Source organism: Monopterus albus, unplaced genomic scaffold (assembly GCF_001952655.1).
Source record: "Monopterus albus unplaced genomic scaffold, M_albus_1.0 scaffold85.1, whole genome shotgun sequence".
NCBI lineage: Eukaryota > Metazoa > Chordata > Actinopteri > Synbranchiformes > Synbranchidae > Monopterus > Monopterus albus.
The window spans coordinates 653,057-668,858 of NW_018127965.1; the positions used below are offsets into that span (position 1 = coordinate 653,057).

The following is a 15,802-nucleotide window of genomic DNA, read 5'->3' on the forward strand; positions in this document are numbered from 1 at the left end:
AGTAAATGTACTTAGTTATTTTCCAAAACTACTGTGTTGTTGGTGTGGACTGTAATATAAAAAGGTGTTTCTGTGAAAAATGACCTGGGAGAACTGGGAGATCCTTTGTCAGGAGCCTTACATATATAAGCTTTAGCTGTACTTTAGTATTTTGTCAGCATTGTACAGTAGCTGAATAAACCTTTGTGAAGTTAGGCCTACATTGCACTACCTGCAGTAATTTTTACAGTGCCTTGCGAAAGTATTCGGCCCCCTTGAACTTTGCGACCTTTTGCCACATTTCAGGCTTCAAACATAAAGATATAAAACTGTAATTTTTTGTGAAGAATCAACAACAAGTGGGACACAATCATGAAGTGGAATGAAATTTATTGGATATTTCAAACTTTTTTAACAAATAAAAAACTGAATAATTGGGCGTGCAAAATTATTCAGCCCCTTTACTTTCAGTGCAGCAAACTCTCTCCAGAAGTTCAGTGAGGATCTCTGAATGATCCAATGTTGACCTAAATGACTAATGATGATAAATAGAATCCACCTGTGTGTAATCAAGTCTCCGTATAAATGCACCTGCACTGTGATAGTCTCAGAGGTCTGTTTAAAGCGCAGAGAGCATCATGAAGAACAAGGAACACACCAGGCAGGTCCGAGATACTGTTGTGGAGAAGTTTAAAGCCGGATTTGGATACAAAAAGATTTCCCAAGCTTTAAACATCCCAAGGAGCACTGTGCAAGCGATAATATTGAAATGGAAGGAGTATCAGACCACTGCAAATCTACCAAGACCTGGCCGTCCCTCTAAACTTTCAGCTCATACAAGGAGAAGACTGATCAGAGATGCAGCCAAGAGGCCCATGATCACTCTGGATGAACTGCAGAGATCTACAGCTGAGGTGGGAGACTCTGTCCATAGGACAACAATCAGTCGTATACTGCACAAATCTGGCCTTTATGGAAGAGTGGCAAGAAGAAAGCCATTTCTTAAAGATATCCATAAAAAGTGTCGTTTAAAGTTTGCCACAAGCCACCTGGGAGACACACCAAACATGTGGAAGAAGGTGCTCTGGTCAGATGAAACCAAAATCGAACTTTTTGGCAACAATGCAAAACGTTATGTTTGGCGTAAAAGCAACACAGCTCATCACCCTGAACACACCATCCCCATTGTCAAACATGGTGGTGGCAGCATCGTGGTTTGGGCCTGCTTTTCTTCAGCAGGGACAGGGAAGATGGTTAAAATTGATGGGAAGATGGATGGAGCCAAATACAGGACCATTCTGGAAGGAAACCTGATGGAGTCTGCAAAAGACCTGAGACTGGGACGGAGATTTGTCTTCCAACAAGACAATGATCCAAAACATAAAGCAAAATCTACAATGGAATGGTTCACAAATAAACATATCCAGGTGTTAGAATGGTCAAGTCAAAGTCCAGACCTGAATCCAATCGAGAATCTGTGGAAAGAACTGACAACTGCTGTTCACAAACGCTCTCCATCCAATCTCACTGAGCTCGAGCTGTTTTGCAAGGAGGCATGGGCAAAAATTTCAGTCTCTCGATGTGCAAAACTGATAGAGACATACCCCAAGCGACTTACAGCTGTAATCGGAGCAAAAGGTGGCGCTACAAAGTATTAACTTAAGGGGGCTGAATAATTTTGCACGCCCAGTTTTTCAGTTTTTTATTTGTTAAAAAAGTTTGACATATCCAATAAATTTCGTTCCACTTCATGATTGTGTCCCACTTGTTGTTGATTCTTCACAAAAAATTACAGTTTTATATCTTTATGTTTGAAGCCTGAAATGTGGCAAAAGGTCGCAAAGTTCAAGGGGGCCGAAAACTTTCGCAAGGCACTGTATATAACACATTGAATACATTTACTCAAGTACTAACTTTACTCCATATGGGTTACTTTACATACATTACAAAATATGAAATTATAAAACATGATGCATCACTTAATAATTATAGGATTAATTCAGTATATTTTACTCTTAATCCTTCTGTACTTTAACTTTAATAGGATTTTGAATGCTGGAGTTTTAACTTGGAACAGAGTGTTTGTGTATAGTGGCATCACTACTTTAACTGACGTAAAGGTTTCTTCAAGTACTGCAGCAGAAAGTACAGAAATAAATATCATGTCTTAAACCAGCACCGGCCACTTTATTGGCAAAGAGAAGCAGAATTCCAGATGGTTACTCCCTTCTGAGGTGTCAGGGTAACATGTTAAACTTTTACATACAATTGAATTAACATAAGGAACAAAGCAATCAGCAAGACTTGCACTGCTGAATCATTTTAGCACACAGGGTTGCTGGCACCCATTTACAGATTCCTCTTTATTCTCTCATGTAAAGAACATGTCGCTTGACACAAAAGGCATTTATGGCAATGTCAAAGCACAACACAGGATCCACCAGTGATTTCATCTTCATTTTCAAAGAACTGACTGACGTCTTAATCCAAGTTGAACTCTATTCCCTTTGGACCTATAGCTCCGTGTGGGAGGTCAGTTTGCAGTATAACAGGTGTCTGAATACAACAACATGGAAACGTATGAAACTGTCACTTTTCTCATCAGTCGAGACATGATGGCATCATTTGAGTAGTGCAACAGGAAAAACGCAAATTTCATAAAGAAAAAAGATCTTAAGTAACAAACTAAAACAATAAAACAACATGAGCTTGTCAAGACAACAGATTAGAGTTAATGCTATTTTTCTCAGGAATGAATAAATAAATAGTAATTTCTGAGGAGACGCTGCAGATTTATATGTCGATTCCAAAACTGATGAGAAGTTTAAAAGGAACGGCAGTCAGTGTGTCACACATGAAACTGTACTCACACAGAAAGTTGGAAACGGAATCACACACAAAAACAAGACAACATCACGGTCCAACACCACATGGATTCTCAAAGACATGTGACATTAATAGAAGAAGAGTAGTCAGATCTCACTCCTCAGGCCTCCCATTCAGGATGCCTTCGAAGTTGAACGGGAGAAACTTGAATCCCTGGCCTACGTAAAACTTGTTTTGGAACTCCACCCTGCAAAGACAAAAAAAATGAGCAAATAGCCACAATAACACAGTCAGACCACAGTGGTGATGACTGTACAGCTGATGACCCCTGCTCTCGATTCCATAGTCTGCACACACTCACGCCTACCATCCCTGCTCCCCGGACCCAGTCCAGGGTCCAGTTACCTTCTGAAAAACGATTAGGTTCTATTTAATAAAGGCTGCCGCTAAGTGACGGCTGAGTGACCTTTTTACTGAGGAGCCACAAGTACTTTTTGTTCAGACTAGGGCCACTGCCAGTATTAAAAATGAAATGCATCCTTGTACTTAAAATGGCACCTAATTGTCCCTGAAAGTCACTAAATGGAAGCTGAGACAAAGCGTTCCTGTGATAATTATAGGGAGGAGTGGCTGCAGCACAGGCATGCCCTTTAAATGTGCCACTGGAGTATGATGCCAGGATAACATTCAGAAGACAACACTGACTGTCTTTTGTCCTGTCAAGTTAAGGCATTAATCCATTGGATTTGCACCATAAACACAAAGTGACACATATTCCCTTTAATGCAAAGACGATGGCCCTGGTTTCCAAGGCTGAAATAATGACCTGAAACCATGATCTTTATATGAGAACATCAACTACAGCCTCATGATTTAAAGACAAATGAAAGCAAATGCAATGCACACATATGAACAAATAACATCTCTTAACCTACCAGTGCAGTCGCAGTGCATGCAGGAAGGCTGAGAGGCCTTCCATGATGAGGAGAATGGCAACTGTGAGAATAGCGAAGAAGAAAAAGACTATGGCCAGGCCGATGAAGCCCCCATAGCTGCTGCTCGATAGACCAGTATGCATCACCATGGTCCACAGCACCTCTGACAGCTCTGCGTGGAGCACAGAAGGCAATTTACGGCTGAGCTGAACTTGAGTGCATTCATTATATTTGAATGAGTTCATTCTCTTAATAAATGTGTCAATACTGCTGATTTAATTTATGGATATCAACGCTTAATGATAAAAGCTGTGAGACTTACGTGCATGAGCCAAACTGAGGGCCCAAAGCCTCAGATAGGATGCGGTGTTGGAGATACAGCCAAGGCAGTACTCTATGGTATGGATCGCTTGATGCACTGCCATATCCGCAAAGTCAAACTGTGGGACAGACATACAAACATCACAACGTACCCGCACGTCAACATGGAGCTACGTCTCTACGGCAGGGCCTGAGGTCCACGTAGGAGTGGTCCGGTTAATTGCGTGCGTGGGATCATTTAGTTATGCAGCCCCCCCCCAAATTAGAGGAGGCATCATTATGTTACGAAACCAAAAACTCAGCAGTTCTGCTCATGCTTCATGCACATCAGATACTGTAAAGAAGCCACTGCTTGAGGAATCCCTGCAACCCATGTTTCAACTACTAACTAATACATACAGTATTGTTCAAAATAATAGCAGTACAATGTGACTAACCAGAATAATCCAGGTTTTTAGTATATTTTTTATTGCTACATGGCAAACAAGTTACCAGTAGGTGCAGTAGATTCTCAAGAAGCAAACAAGACCCAGCATTCATGATATGCACGCTCTTAAGGCTGTGCAATTGGGCAATTAGTTGAAAGGGGTGTGTTCAAAAAAATAGCAGTGTGGCATTCAATCAGTGAGGTCATCAATTTTGTGAAATAACAGGTGTGAATCAGGTGGCCCCTATTTAAGGATGAAGCCAGCACTTGTTGAACATGCATTTGAAAGCCTGAGGAAAATGGGTCGTTCAAGACATTGTTCAGAAGAACAGCGTACTTTGATTAAAAAGTTGATTGGAGAGGGGAAAACCTATAAAGAGGTGCAAAAAATTATAGGCTGTTCAGCTAAAATGATCTCCAATGCCTTAAAATGGAGAGCAAAACCAGAGAGACATGGAAGAAAACGGAAGACAACCATCAAAATGGATCGAAGAATAACCAGAATGGCAAAGGCCCAGCCAATGATCAGCTCCAGGATGATCAAAGACAGTCTGGAGTTACCTGTAAGTACTGTGACAGTTAGAAGACGTCTGTGTGAAGCTAATCTATTTTCAAGAATCCCCCGCAAAGTCCCTCTGTTAAAAAAAAGGCACGTGCAGAAAAGGTTAAAATTTGCCAAAGAACACATCAACTGGCCTAAAGAGAAATGGAGGAACATTTTGTGGACTGAGAGTAAAATTGTTCTTTCTGTCCAAGGGCCGCAGACAGTTTGTGAGATGACCCCCAAACTCTGAATTCAAGCCACAGTACACAGTGAAGACAGTGAAGCATGGTGGTGCAAGCATCATGATATGGGCATGTTTCTCCTACTATGGTGTTGGGCCTATTTATCGCATACCAGGGATCATGGATCAGTTTGCATATGTCAAAATACTTGAAGAGGTCATGTTGCCTTATGCTGAAGAGGACATGCCCTTGAAATGGTTGTTTCAACAAGACAATGACCCCAAACACACTAGTAAACGAGCAAAGTCTTGGTTCCAAACCAACAAAATTAATGTTATGGAGTGGCCAGCCCAATCCCCGGACCTTAATCCAATCGAGAACTTGTGGGGTGATATCAAAAATGCTGTTTCTGAAGCAAAACCAAGAAATGTAAATGAATTGTGGAATGTTGTTAAAGAATCATGGAGTGGAATAACAGCTGAAAGGTGCCACAAGTTGGTTGACTCCATGCCACACAGATGTGAAGCAGTTATAAAAAACTGTGGTCATACAACTAAATATTAGTTTAGTGATTCACAGGATTGCTAAATCCTAGAAACAAAAACGTTTGTACAACATAGTTTTGTGTTTGTACAGTCAACGGCAGACACTGCTATTTTTTTGAACACACCCCTTTCAACTAATTGCCCAATTGCACAGCCTTAAGAGCGTGCATATCATGAATGCTGGGTCTTGTTTGCTTTCTGAGAATCTACTGCACCTACTGGTAACTTGTTTGCCATGTAGCAATAAAAAATATACTAAAAACCTGGATTATTCTGCTTAGTCACATTGTACTGCTATTATTTTGAACAATACTGTACGCACGGACACACACACACACACCTTAGAGCAGCAGGCAATGATTGACAGCATATGTAGACAACAAAGCGAGGGGCAGAAAGAGGCAGAATCAGAGGACATGCAGAGAAAAGGTTGCAGGGTGGAGTTGCAGCACGAGCTCCTGTCCTACCTCTTCCTCCTCACGGGCCTTGAAAGCAGGTGACAAAAGGCAACGCTTGATTATTGACAACACAAATACAGATGGACAGAGCGACATCAGTAGACAGAAGGGTAAGAAGAGAATCCAGTTACTCACTTCCAAAGAAATCAGATGAACCAAACAGAGCAGGAACACATTCTGCTCACATGAACTGTACAGTCAGTGTATTTTAAACATTTAATCATGGGATTATATCAGGGTGTTTTCACACTTGGCTCCTTTCAGCCCTCAAAACGAACGCAGAGCGATTAGTCAGCATTTTGTTTGCGTTAATGTGAACGCTCCAAACAAACTCACACCTCTCTGATTTGAACCAAGTCGTTTCAAGTCCATGATGCACTTTGCTTAATCCGTGCACTGTGATCACAAAGCGCTCCAGGTTCACTTCTACTTTTTTTTTTTTGCACGTAAAGGCAGAAATACCAGCAATCTGTTGAACTATCTAGCTAAAGTCCATCATGGAGGAATGCAGTTTTCCGCTGACTAGCTGATAGTTTCTCTCCTTGCCCATGTAAATGATTCATTTAGGAAGCCTTGAGCCTGAGTTAACTAAGTTATATAAATATGGGCTAATTAATAAAAAGAACCATTAGTCAGCTGATTGCAGTGGTCAAAGCATCATGTGAACTGTTGTTCAGAAGTTCAGTTTCGCCTGAGCGCGCTCAGAGCAGGGGGATGGAGGCACCTTGCAGTAAAAGTACTTTACCACATGCAGTAAGAAGAAATACAGTAGAGAATCCTTTGACATAAAAGCCATATGTGAACACAGTAAAAGTCTGAGAGTCACTAGTGTGTGAACAGAAAGAGGCCTGAGGGTGCATCAGAGCTGAAGCGGACCAGAAAGAGAACAGTCCTCTTCCAAATGTACTCACAGGGTGAACACCATTAGACCTGAGTCCCTTTTTTGTTGGTCCACTTTAAAAATGACTGAGTTTGGTTCATTTAAAAGGGACCAAGAGTGAAAACACCCTCAGTTTAATTTGCAAGAAATCAACATAAAACAACTCAGCTCTGTTTCTTGGTAGTGTTAAAGCTCGGCAGCACAACTGCTCACCACTTCCCAAGAAGGTCAATTTATATTTAAAAGCAACTGTATACAAACACTGATGGATGGAAGAAACACAGAACTATAATGCTAAGAAAACCACAATCCTTCAGTGTAATCTCACATTTATAACAGTGAGTTGAATAAGCAAAACCTAAAACCATAATTATTTTTTTCATTGCAACAGTGGAAATGGAAACATGAGCTTCAGGTTTCAGTTTCCAACAGCTGAGTGACTAAATTATTCAGAGATGTCTTTCAACCACATACCTCACCAAACATCTGGCCAGAGGGAGACAGTTCTGTCAGCAACAAGGACGTCTGTCTTACCTCAGGTTCTTCCTCCGTGTGCTGCGACAGCTGGTCATGCCGGATGATTTCAGCCTCATCATCAGTGGGCCCATTGCTCACCGTGACCCCAAAGTCCTCTGCAGCCTGTCACACAAGACGAGTTCAACTAAATTAAATGGATACATTCCCATTTACTGTGTTTATAAATATGTTATCCCCGGAAGTGACAGCATTTGCACTTCTACTTCAGCTTACCAGGTTTTTCTGCCGTAAATACTGCCTCCGTATAATCAGAGGTTTCACTATTAACATGCAGGGAACACAGGCCAAAGCGAGGATCACCAACAATGATTGTAAAATCATCTACACATTCCAGAAAAAGAAGCAAAAACACAGAAGAATGACAATTACAGTGCTTTCGTTCATTTCAGGACCAAATGATAGACGGATGTAACTAGTTCATGTATCTGACCTGCCCTTTGTAGAGAGGTTTGTTAGTGGTGTCGCTGTAGTTGAAAAGGAACATATTGATGAAGGTGATGAGGATACTGGGAGCATCCTTGGACATGTTTACGTCATATTGAACCCACTTGTAGAAGATCATAAAAATGAGATAGCCAAACAGACTGGACAAGAAAATAACCTCTGGGATAAATCCCATGTAGATATTCAGTGGCTTGTGGAAATACCTGCAGAGAAACACAGACAGCCAGTTTGTCACCATACCAACTGTGAACAAATTCAAAGAAGAAACGCCAGTGAATGTGCCAATGAAAATCTCACAGGTGGTTGAAGAGACTGAGAGAGACTCCAAACAGCATGTGGATGACTCCAAGGATAACAGACATCTTCATCTTGAAGGAGTTCAAGAACGTCAGCTTGTTGGAGGCAAAGTTCCATATCTGAGACGCAATACAACCAAGTTATATAAAATATCTGCTTATACAAACAAGTTTATGTTAGCACTACCGTTAATTAATAGATATTAACAATAAACCATCACTGAATCATTTTTATACATTCATCTATGAAGACATTGCTAATTTGTACTTAGTAGATACAGCGAACAGAAGAATATTCACCGGATCGATGCCAATGGGGTATGGCCCTGAAAACACTCCAACTACTTTTGGATCCAACTGCAAAAGTCTGTTGCCTCGAAGTATATCTTCCCTGAACAGGATGAGAACTTACAGTTTTCTGACATTTACAGCAGTCACTGAGTAAAAGCAGTGACACTTACGTCCAGTTGCCTCCTACTTCATGGTTGAACATGGGCCTGACACTCCAGCTAGAGCCGTAGATGTTGAGGGACTTAGAGAAGCAGTCGTTGTAAATCGCGCCCGTGTAGATGGAGAAGATTCCCATCATCAGGATGATGTAGCGCCCCGCAAACATCATGCTGAACATCTGTCGCAAAACAATTAATAGAATTAAATCTCAGAAGAAAAAAAAAAAAAAAAACATAAATCTCTAAGCTAAATAAACGTATACAAAAACACCAGGCCCTGTACAGAGCAGGAGTTTGTATATCACTACTAACGATGGTGTAGGGCTGATGGGATGGCAGTGATTGGAAACATACCTCATTATCAGTCTTCTGAGCCATCAGCCTTCTCTCTCTCACCACAAGGAACAGGGCACCCAAGGCCATGAGCACCCCATGGCCGATGTCACCAAACATGACCGCAAATAGGAAGGGAAAGGTGATGACAGTGTATGGCGCTGTAGACAAGGGGGTGGGTATCGCATGAAGGTGGTGTGGCAGGTGAAACAAATGAGTGACACGTTGTGAGACACAGCACATGCCAGTAAAGTGATAATGGGGGATGAGGCAACTGAGGCAAAGCCTTTCAGTGGCTGCAGTTCAGTACTACAGCCAGCTTGGTTCACCTGCTTACCTGGGTTCATCTCACGGTAATTGCCTATTCCATAGGCGTCCACAATGTTTTGAAAGCCGGAGGTGAACTTGTTTGTTTTGTTATAGGTAGGTGGGGTCTGCTTGGTCTGCATCGTATTGAGGATGGAAGGCACAGTGGAGCCGCTCTTCTCCTAAAGCACAGAAAACACAAGGTTCTGCTTTGGATTAATTTTTCTTTCACAGACCGAACCTGCTAAGATATTTCAGAAATTCACTGGAACACCGACTATTGCTCAGGCAAACACAAACCTTTCATGAGTTTGGAAGCAATGAATCCTGACATATCCTGTTTAAATCCTACTAATCCTTCAGAAAATGTGATCATGTGCTGCGAGTGCTGAGACTTACGTGTGCATAAAAGGGAGGTAACCTGTTGCTTTCTCAGTTCTCACATGACGCTGCTCTGAAGTGACACCATTTACCTCTCTAAAATCTGTTTTAATTAAAGGTTATGAAATATATCTCCCTTAGCTCAGGTCACACAGCCTGCCAGGAAAGTACAACTTTGCCTCATGTTTCAAGATAATCAGAATAAAGACAGCCGAGACGGTAGGCACTACAGAGCCAAGTATCTGTTGCTACACTAAGTGTACAACTAGATATCCTCCATATGGATGGAACACAATTAAATAAATATACTTTTAGTAAATATACTGTTAAGTATTTTCACCTGCCAGCTGAATGACCTGTTTGCACAGACACAGTTTAGGCCTGTTGGTTTAAAATGGGTTCCACTAATTTGAACAAACCGCATGGTCAGGTATACTTTACCCAAAGTTCATGTCCTAAGAATAAAAAAGCGACCTTGTGTGACTGTGCCTACATGAACTAAACCTACTAAATAGTGGATTGTTTCCAGTAAACATACTGTAAACTGCCTGGTGCTCAGTTACTCACCGTCCCCCTGCGCAGAGCAAACTGGATTGAGTCAAGGTCAGCAACAGGGCACCACGCCTCAGCGATCAGACACTTCTGAGTGACATCAATGTTGCAGAGGTTGAGGGTGTGATAGATGGCCTTCATCTTTCTAACCTTGATGAACCACACACGGATTGTCTTGGCTGCAGCCTGCAGGACCCTCTGCCTGTGATCCTCGGTCTGATTCAGCACCTATGGGGGCAGACAAGAGTAGAATTGTAGTCATATTTTTAATAATCATATTTCTGTTTGTGGCAAAATGTGTGTTACCCATCCCTGCGGGAGCCAACACCCATTCCTGCCTGTTTGGATCATGCTGTGCCTTTTCTCTTAAATCAACAATGCTCCTTGTTACAGTGATTGTTCCAAATCAAAAATGACATTTTGAAACATACATCTATCTAAGGCAGGTTGCAAAGTTTTTGTCCAAGTCGGTGTTTATGTTTTGCCTGCCAGTGTACTTACCATTTGAAGATCATCAATGCGTACATTCACTCCTGCCACCATCTCTTTCCTCTCCTGTGGTGTTTCCGGGCATGGGTACAAGGTAGCTCTGAACCTGAGGACAGATGAAGACATACAGATAAAAAAAAAATCTCTGCGCCAAGAACATTTTAAATAAAATTGTAGGAATGTTGCTGATTCACTTACCCCTCACAGATCTTCTTAACTCTATTCTTCAGCTGGTCCCCTTGGAAAAAGATGATGAAGACAGACTTGTGGACCTGGTTGCCCTGTGGAAAAACAGTTAAGAGAGGAGAGTAGTGAAGCATGGATCACATGTGAGCTAACTCAGAGACTACAAAACATTTTGTTTATTAAGTACCGACCGTGGTCGGGTCCTCCAGAGGATCTTCAATCTCTGCCTGCCTCAGGAAGACATTTCCTCTGCAAACTCTCCACAGCATCCTCTCGAAATTAGGAATACGTTCCCTGCCAATGACTCCAGCCACAAATCTATAACAAACAGAAAAATTCAGTTAGGTTACCTGGGTTGGTACTGTATGTATGAAGGTTCTAACATTTACAAGTCAAAATGTATGACCAAAAAAAAAAACTTAAGCCTTTTGCATATTGAAGGTAAGGTTGTGACAATAAACAACATTAAGGGACATGTCTACACTAACTGCATTTGTATATGTGGGTTCTGACTGCATTTGAATACAGGTGACTTTGGGGGATGGGAGGTGAGCGGCTAGTCGTAACACTATAGTTCCAGACACAAATGTCAAAGTGAAAAGAATGGAAACTACCAAGAAAAACTTAATCCTTTTAAATTAAGAATGATTGTCACTTTCGGACTTTTCCGGTTAAGGGTCGCCACAGCGAATCATCACACTGACGATTTGCACGTTGACCTTTGGCACATTTTACACCAGATGCCCGTCCTGACACAACCCTGACTAGAACCCGTGCCGCAGCGACGAGAGCGCTGCGCCCTAACCACCAGTCTATCAGGGAACCCTAATCCTTTTAAATTAAGGATCCTACAAAAACCGACTCACCCCAGCCTCAGAGCTGCCCCTCTGTTAATCTCATGTGGTTCCAGGAGGATGGATGACTCCTCCAGTAAACTGGGGTCCTCCATCTACATGACAAATAACAAATCATCACCTACAATGGCAACATATTAATTACTGTCACAGCATTATCAGACACATAGTGCTGAACAGTACTGTCACAAAAACTGGATGTTATGAGATTTGAAGAAAGCAAAGAGTTTCCAACACACAGTTAATGTCATCAGTTATTGGCTGAATGCTGCTAAATGATTCACCTCAATCAAAGCTTGCAACAACATGTAAAAGGAGGAGTTAACTTTGTAAGTCAACCCAGCTTTGTCTGATGGCAATGAAGTGGAAATGATGTTGGGCAAAGGTGGAAAGGATTTGGCTCTAACACATGAACAGCGTACACAGAACTAAACCTAACTAAAAGTATAATACAGCGGTGGAATTACAGCATAATGTGAATGAATAGCTGGAGTAAAAGGGCCAAGGCCACATGAGCAACTATAAATGATCACGAGTCAGAGAAACACTTTTTGCCAAATCAAGCAGCAATAAGTATTTCTTTGTGTGTATGTGTACATGCCTTTATTACATTGTATGGACCTTTTTTCCCCAGTGGCATTATTGTGAGGACATGTCTCACAACTTCAAAAGGCTTTTTGAGGGCTAAGACTTGGGTTTTATGGTTCAGGTTAAAATTAGGGCTTGGTTAGGTGTTAGGCATTTAGTTATGATGGTTACCGCTAGGGTAAGGGGCTAGAGAATCCATAATGTCAATGAATGTCCTCAAAACTATAGTAAGACTGTGTGTCAGTGATTAAAGATCAGTGTAGATAGCTTATCAGCAGAATCTGTATTACTCCAATGTAAAGTATAAATGGCTGGGTTTGGCCTGAATGTTACAACCATGGTGATAAACAGTTACTGGTCACTTCTTATTCTGACTACCACATTTGTCAGGCCCAGCACACTGTTTTGCAAGGTGCGTACGTACAGTGAAGCTGACCTCATCAAAAAACTGCTGAGTGCGGCGCAGAATGTGCTTGAGCTCAGTCAGTTCCAGGAAGTTCTTTTTTAGGGCTTCCTGGTTGGTGTTGATTTCCTTCAGCTCGATCTCAAGCTTCTCAAATGTGGCCTGTGAAAAGACATACAGAGCAGTCAGAAAGAAAAGCTGCAAATGACAGAGATCGCTGTTTATCTTTAAGACAGAGAGCAGTCACCTCCAGGTCAATCATGTCCCTTGGGAAGGGGACTTCAGGGTTCTCTCCTGTGTCAACTATTGGGATGTTCACTTGTTTTATTTCTTTTTCTACAAATCCTGCAACAGAAAAGTAACAAGGTAAACAAACTTTCTGTCTTGAAGGCTGAGGCATCGATAGCAAGAAATATCTGAGCTCACTTACTCAGTTTGCGATCCATCTCTTCACATCGCCGCACTTCATTGACATATTTTCGCTGGAACAAATTTACATCTGGATTTAGCTGCAAGAAGGAAAAAAAAGGTTTTTGAAAGCTAATCAACAACTCAGTGAATCACTCAGTCAGTCACTCTTATGAAGTTTAAAAAGCTCTCCTTATATTATCCCAGGTAGATGTTATATTTGTGAAAGTGGTAGAAACTGTCAGAGATTAAACACACTGGTCTTTACATTAAAGTTGCTCAAAACACTGCAAGTGTTGCTGGACTTTGTTTTCCAGTTTGGTTTTCCTTTGTTTGTGCACCTTGATGGTGGGTGAAGTTGTTCCAGAAATTTCTGCGGTATCTGGAGTATAATTTAGTCAAATGAATAAGATACCGCTCTTGATACACAGACCTACTCCGTTACAGCCCATCCTATACTTCCCTCAGGGCTTGTCAGGAATGGTCTTTCCCGTGTGTGGAATCAGGGGTCAGCTGTGATCACATGAAGATCATGATGCAGAGGGCATGCATTTTCACAGAAATGTTACTGATGTGGTTATTCTCAAATCACCATCACAGTTGAGAGCAATAACTTAAGCATGTGTTTTTTCTGACCATTTACGATATAGATACCCCTTTAGGAAAACCAAGTACTGTGTTAGCTGGTAGATCAAAAAGCAAATCAAAAACTGATTATATATGGAGAATCAGGAGTTAGAAGACAATAGAAGGATGGGACAGAAGTGGACTTACATCACGAAACTGCACCAACCCAATTTCTCCCAGTTCACTGACACAGCAGTATGCAGCTTCTGACTGGAGGAAGAGCTGAGCCAGTGTCATCTCTTCACTTCGGAAGAGTTCCCCCATGTTGCTGAAGGATGCGAGTGCTCTGCAGCCTTAAACCAACCAGAACCTCTGGAAAATCAACAATAATACTGTCTATTAGTGACACACAAATATTAGCAAACATGACTTTCACTTTTATTGAAAACACCCTGCATAATGTTTATTAGAGCCTCCTACAACAAAATTGGAGGAGCTCTGTATCCAACATGCTTCTCATCTAGGCATACTAGAATAAAACCACCAATGAGAGAGGCCTGTATCAGTTGTGCCTTAGTTTAGCATAAGTGTGTAAAGCTCACAGGTGACAAAAAGAGCAAAGAAGAAAATAAACCATCTTGTCTCGTGCTGATCCTATGATCGGTACAGGAATGTAGCTGGGGGACTTTTTTGATATCTTCTCTGGATATAAAGCACAGCTTTATATCTACACAGCCAGTGTAGGCAGGGTGTAGTTTTTATATCTGTCATTCAGCTACAACTATCTGTGGATTACAAAGTAGCCTTGACCTGTAGTTCTAGTAAGTTCTCATACTGCTTAATCGCTGGATGTACATTTAACTACTGACTTAATACTCTAAGACAAATCTACAGAGTTTTAACATATCATATGTAGTTTATCTTCTAGCTAACAAGACAGACAAGTTCTGCACTTATCGTTAGCTTGGTTTCCTTCGCCTGTCAAAGCTGGAGATGTCAGAGAGCTAACAGCTACCAGTAAAGCAAACTGACCTTGTTGCAGCTACTTTGACACCGACCCACAACCGCTGTTAAAATCTCATAATGAAATAGAGCAGCATAGCTAGACAGTCATAGCTACTCGGTTAGCGTTAGCAAAACAGTATCAGAAGGCAGGTGCTAGTCCGATTAACAAAGTGCAACTTCAATATGAAGAACAAGATAACGTTACAAAACAGGAACTGTAGAGAGATTGATATGAACTTTTTTCTGGTATCTGGTTATTAACGTTAGACAGCTGACTACCTTAGAAACAGTTAACCTAGTTGTAGATTTAAAGGGTGTGCGGTGATATCAAAACAGCTAACTTATCGCATTTGTTGCTTCACATTTAAGTTCGCACACAATTACATCTATGCCAGTGTAGTTTAAATCATTCATAGTCTCAGCTATAAAATAAGAACTAGCGTTAAACTTGCTGCTCTTACTGTTTAGATGCAGATTAGCTCTTCTCCCCCTTCACTGTTGCTTCCTCTCTAATGTTCGTTGGGGACTGATCGATGAAGCTACAACTTTTCTTCTTCTCCTGTCTTGCAGTATAAGCGTTACTGGGCGCACTACTGCCGCCTGCAGGATACACAATGCATCGTGCTTCAACGTATGGGGCTTCATATAGCTTGACAATATCTTTGAATGGTAGCCTACATTCAACTTTTAAAATAACAATTTGTATACATTTCTTTATTATACCCAGTGAAGAATGTGGACTGAACACCCTAAAATAATGCCATTAAAATAATAATTTCATAATCATTTCTGAAAGTTGGTCTACAACATTGAGTGGTTTACAATTCATTTTCATCTCTATATTTTGAAGGTAATCACCAAAAGTAAAAATATGCTGCACTTAACTATTATGGCCACTGGAGGCCTT

The 15,802-nt window shown here is 41.3% G+C and overlaps 1 protein-coding gene across 5 annotated transcripts; it reads right to left on the bottom strand.

Moving 5' to 3' along the window:
• Positions 1–2,139: 2,139 nt before the first annotated feature.
• On the bottom strand, positions 2,140–15,475 carry atp6v0a1a (ATPase H+ transporting V0 subunit a1a). Of its 5 annotated transcripts, none has more exons than XM_020607413.1 (22): positions 15,357–15,475; positions 14,098–14,262; positions 13,346–13,424; positions 13,163–13,260; positions 12,937–13,077; positions 11,937–12,019; positions 11,262–11,388; positions 11,083–11,165; positions 10,897–10,990; positions 10,411–10,623; positions 9,494–9,644; positions 9,178–9,317; positions 8,836–9,002; positions 8,675–8,765; positions 8,376–8,494; positions 8,065–8,281; positions 7,848–7,955; positions 7,632–7,736; positions 6,227–6,244; positions 4,063–4,180; positions 3,741–3,912; positions 2,140–3,052 (listed from the first exon to the last, which is right to left on the bottom strand). In XM_020607413.1, the coding sequence occupies exons 2-22, from the start codon at positions 14,212–14,214 to the stop codon at positions 2,959–2,961; spliced, it is 2,535 nt and encodes an 844-aa protein (XP_020463069.1). In that variant the 5' UTR covers positions 14,215–14,262; positions 15,357–15,475; the 3' UTR covers positions 2,140–2,958. The 5 variants fall into 5 exon arrangements, with proteins under 5 accessions (XP_020463069.1, XP_020463067.1, XP_020463068.1 ...); XM_020607411.1 differs by having other exon boundaries at positions 6,227–6,271; XM_020607412.1 differs by having other exon boundaries at positions 6,227–6,271; positions 12,949–13,077; positions 15,357–15,474.
• Between the last annotated feature and the right edge of the window lie 327 nt (positions 15,476–15,802).

Coding starts and splice junctions, on each gene's coding strand:
- atp6v0a1a (XM_020607411.1), bottom strand. CDS start 14,214: ATGGGGGAACTCTTCCGAAGTGAAGAGATGACACTGGCTCAGCTCTTC. Junction 13,261..13,345: donor AGAGATGGATCGCAAACTGA/GTAAGTGAGCTC, acceptor TTTCTGTTGCAG/GATTTGTAGAAAAAGAAATA. Junction 10,624..10,896: donor GCATTGATGATCTTCAAATG/GTAAGTACACTG, acceptor CTGCCCCCATAG/GTGCTGAATCAGACCGAGGA.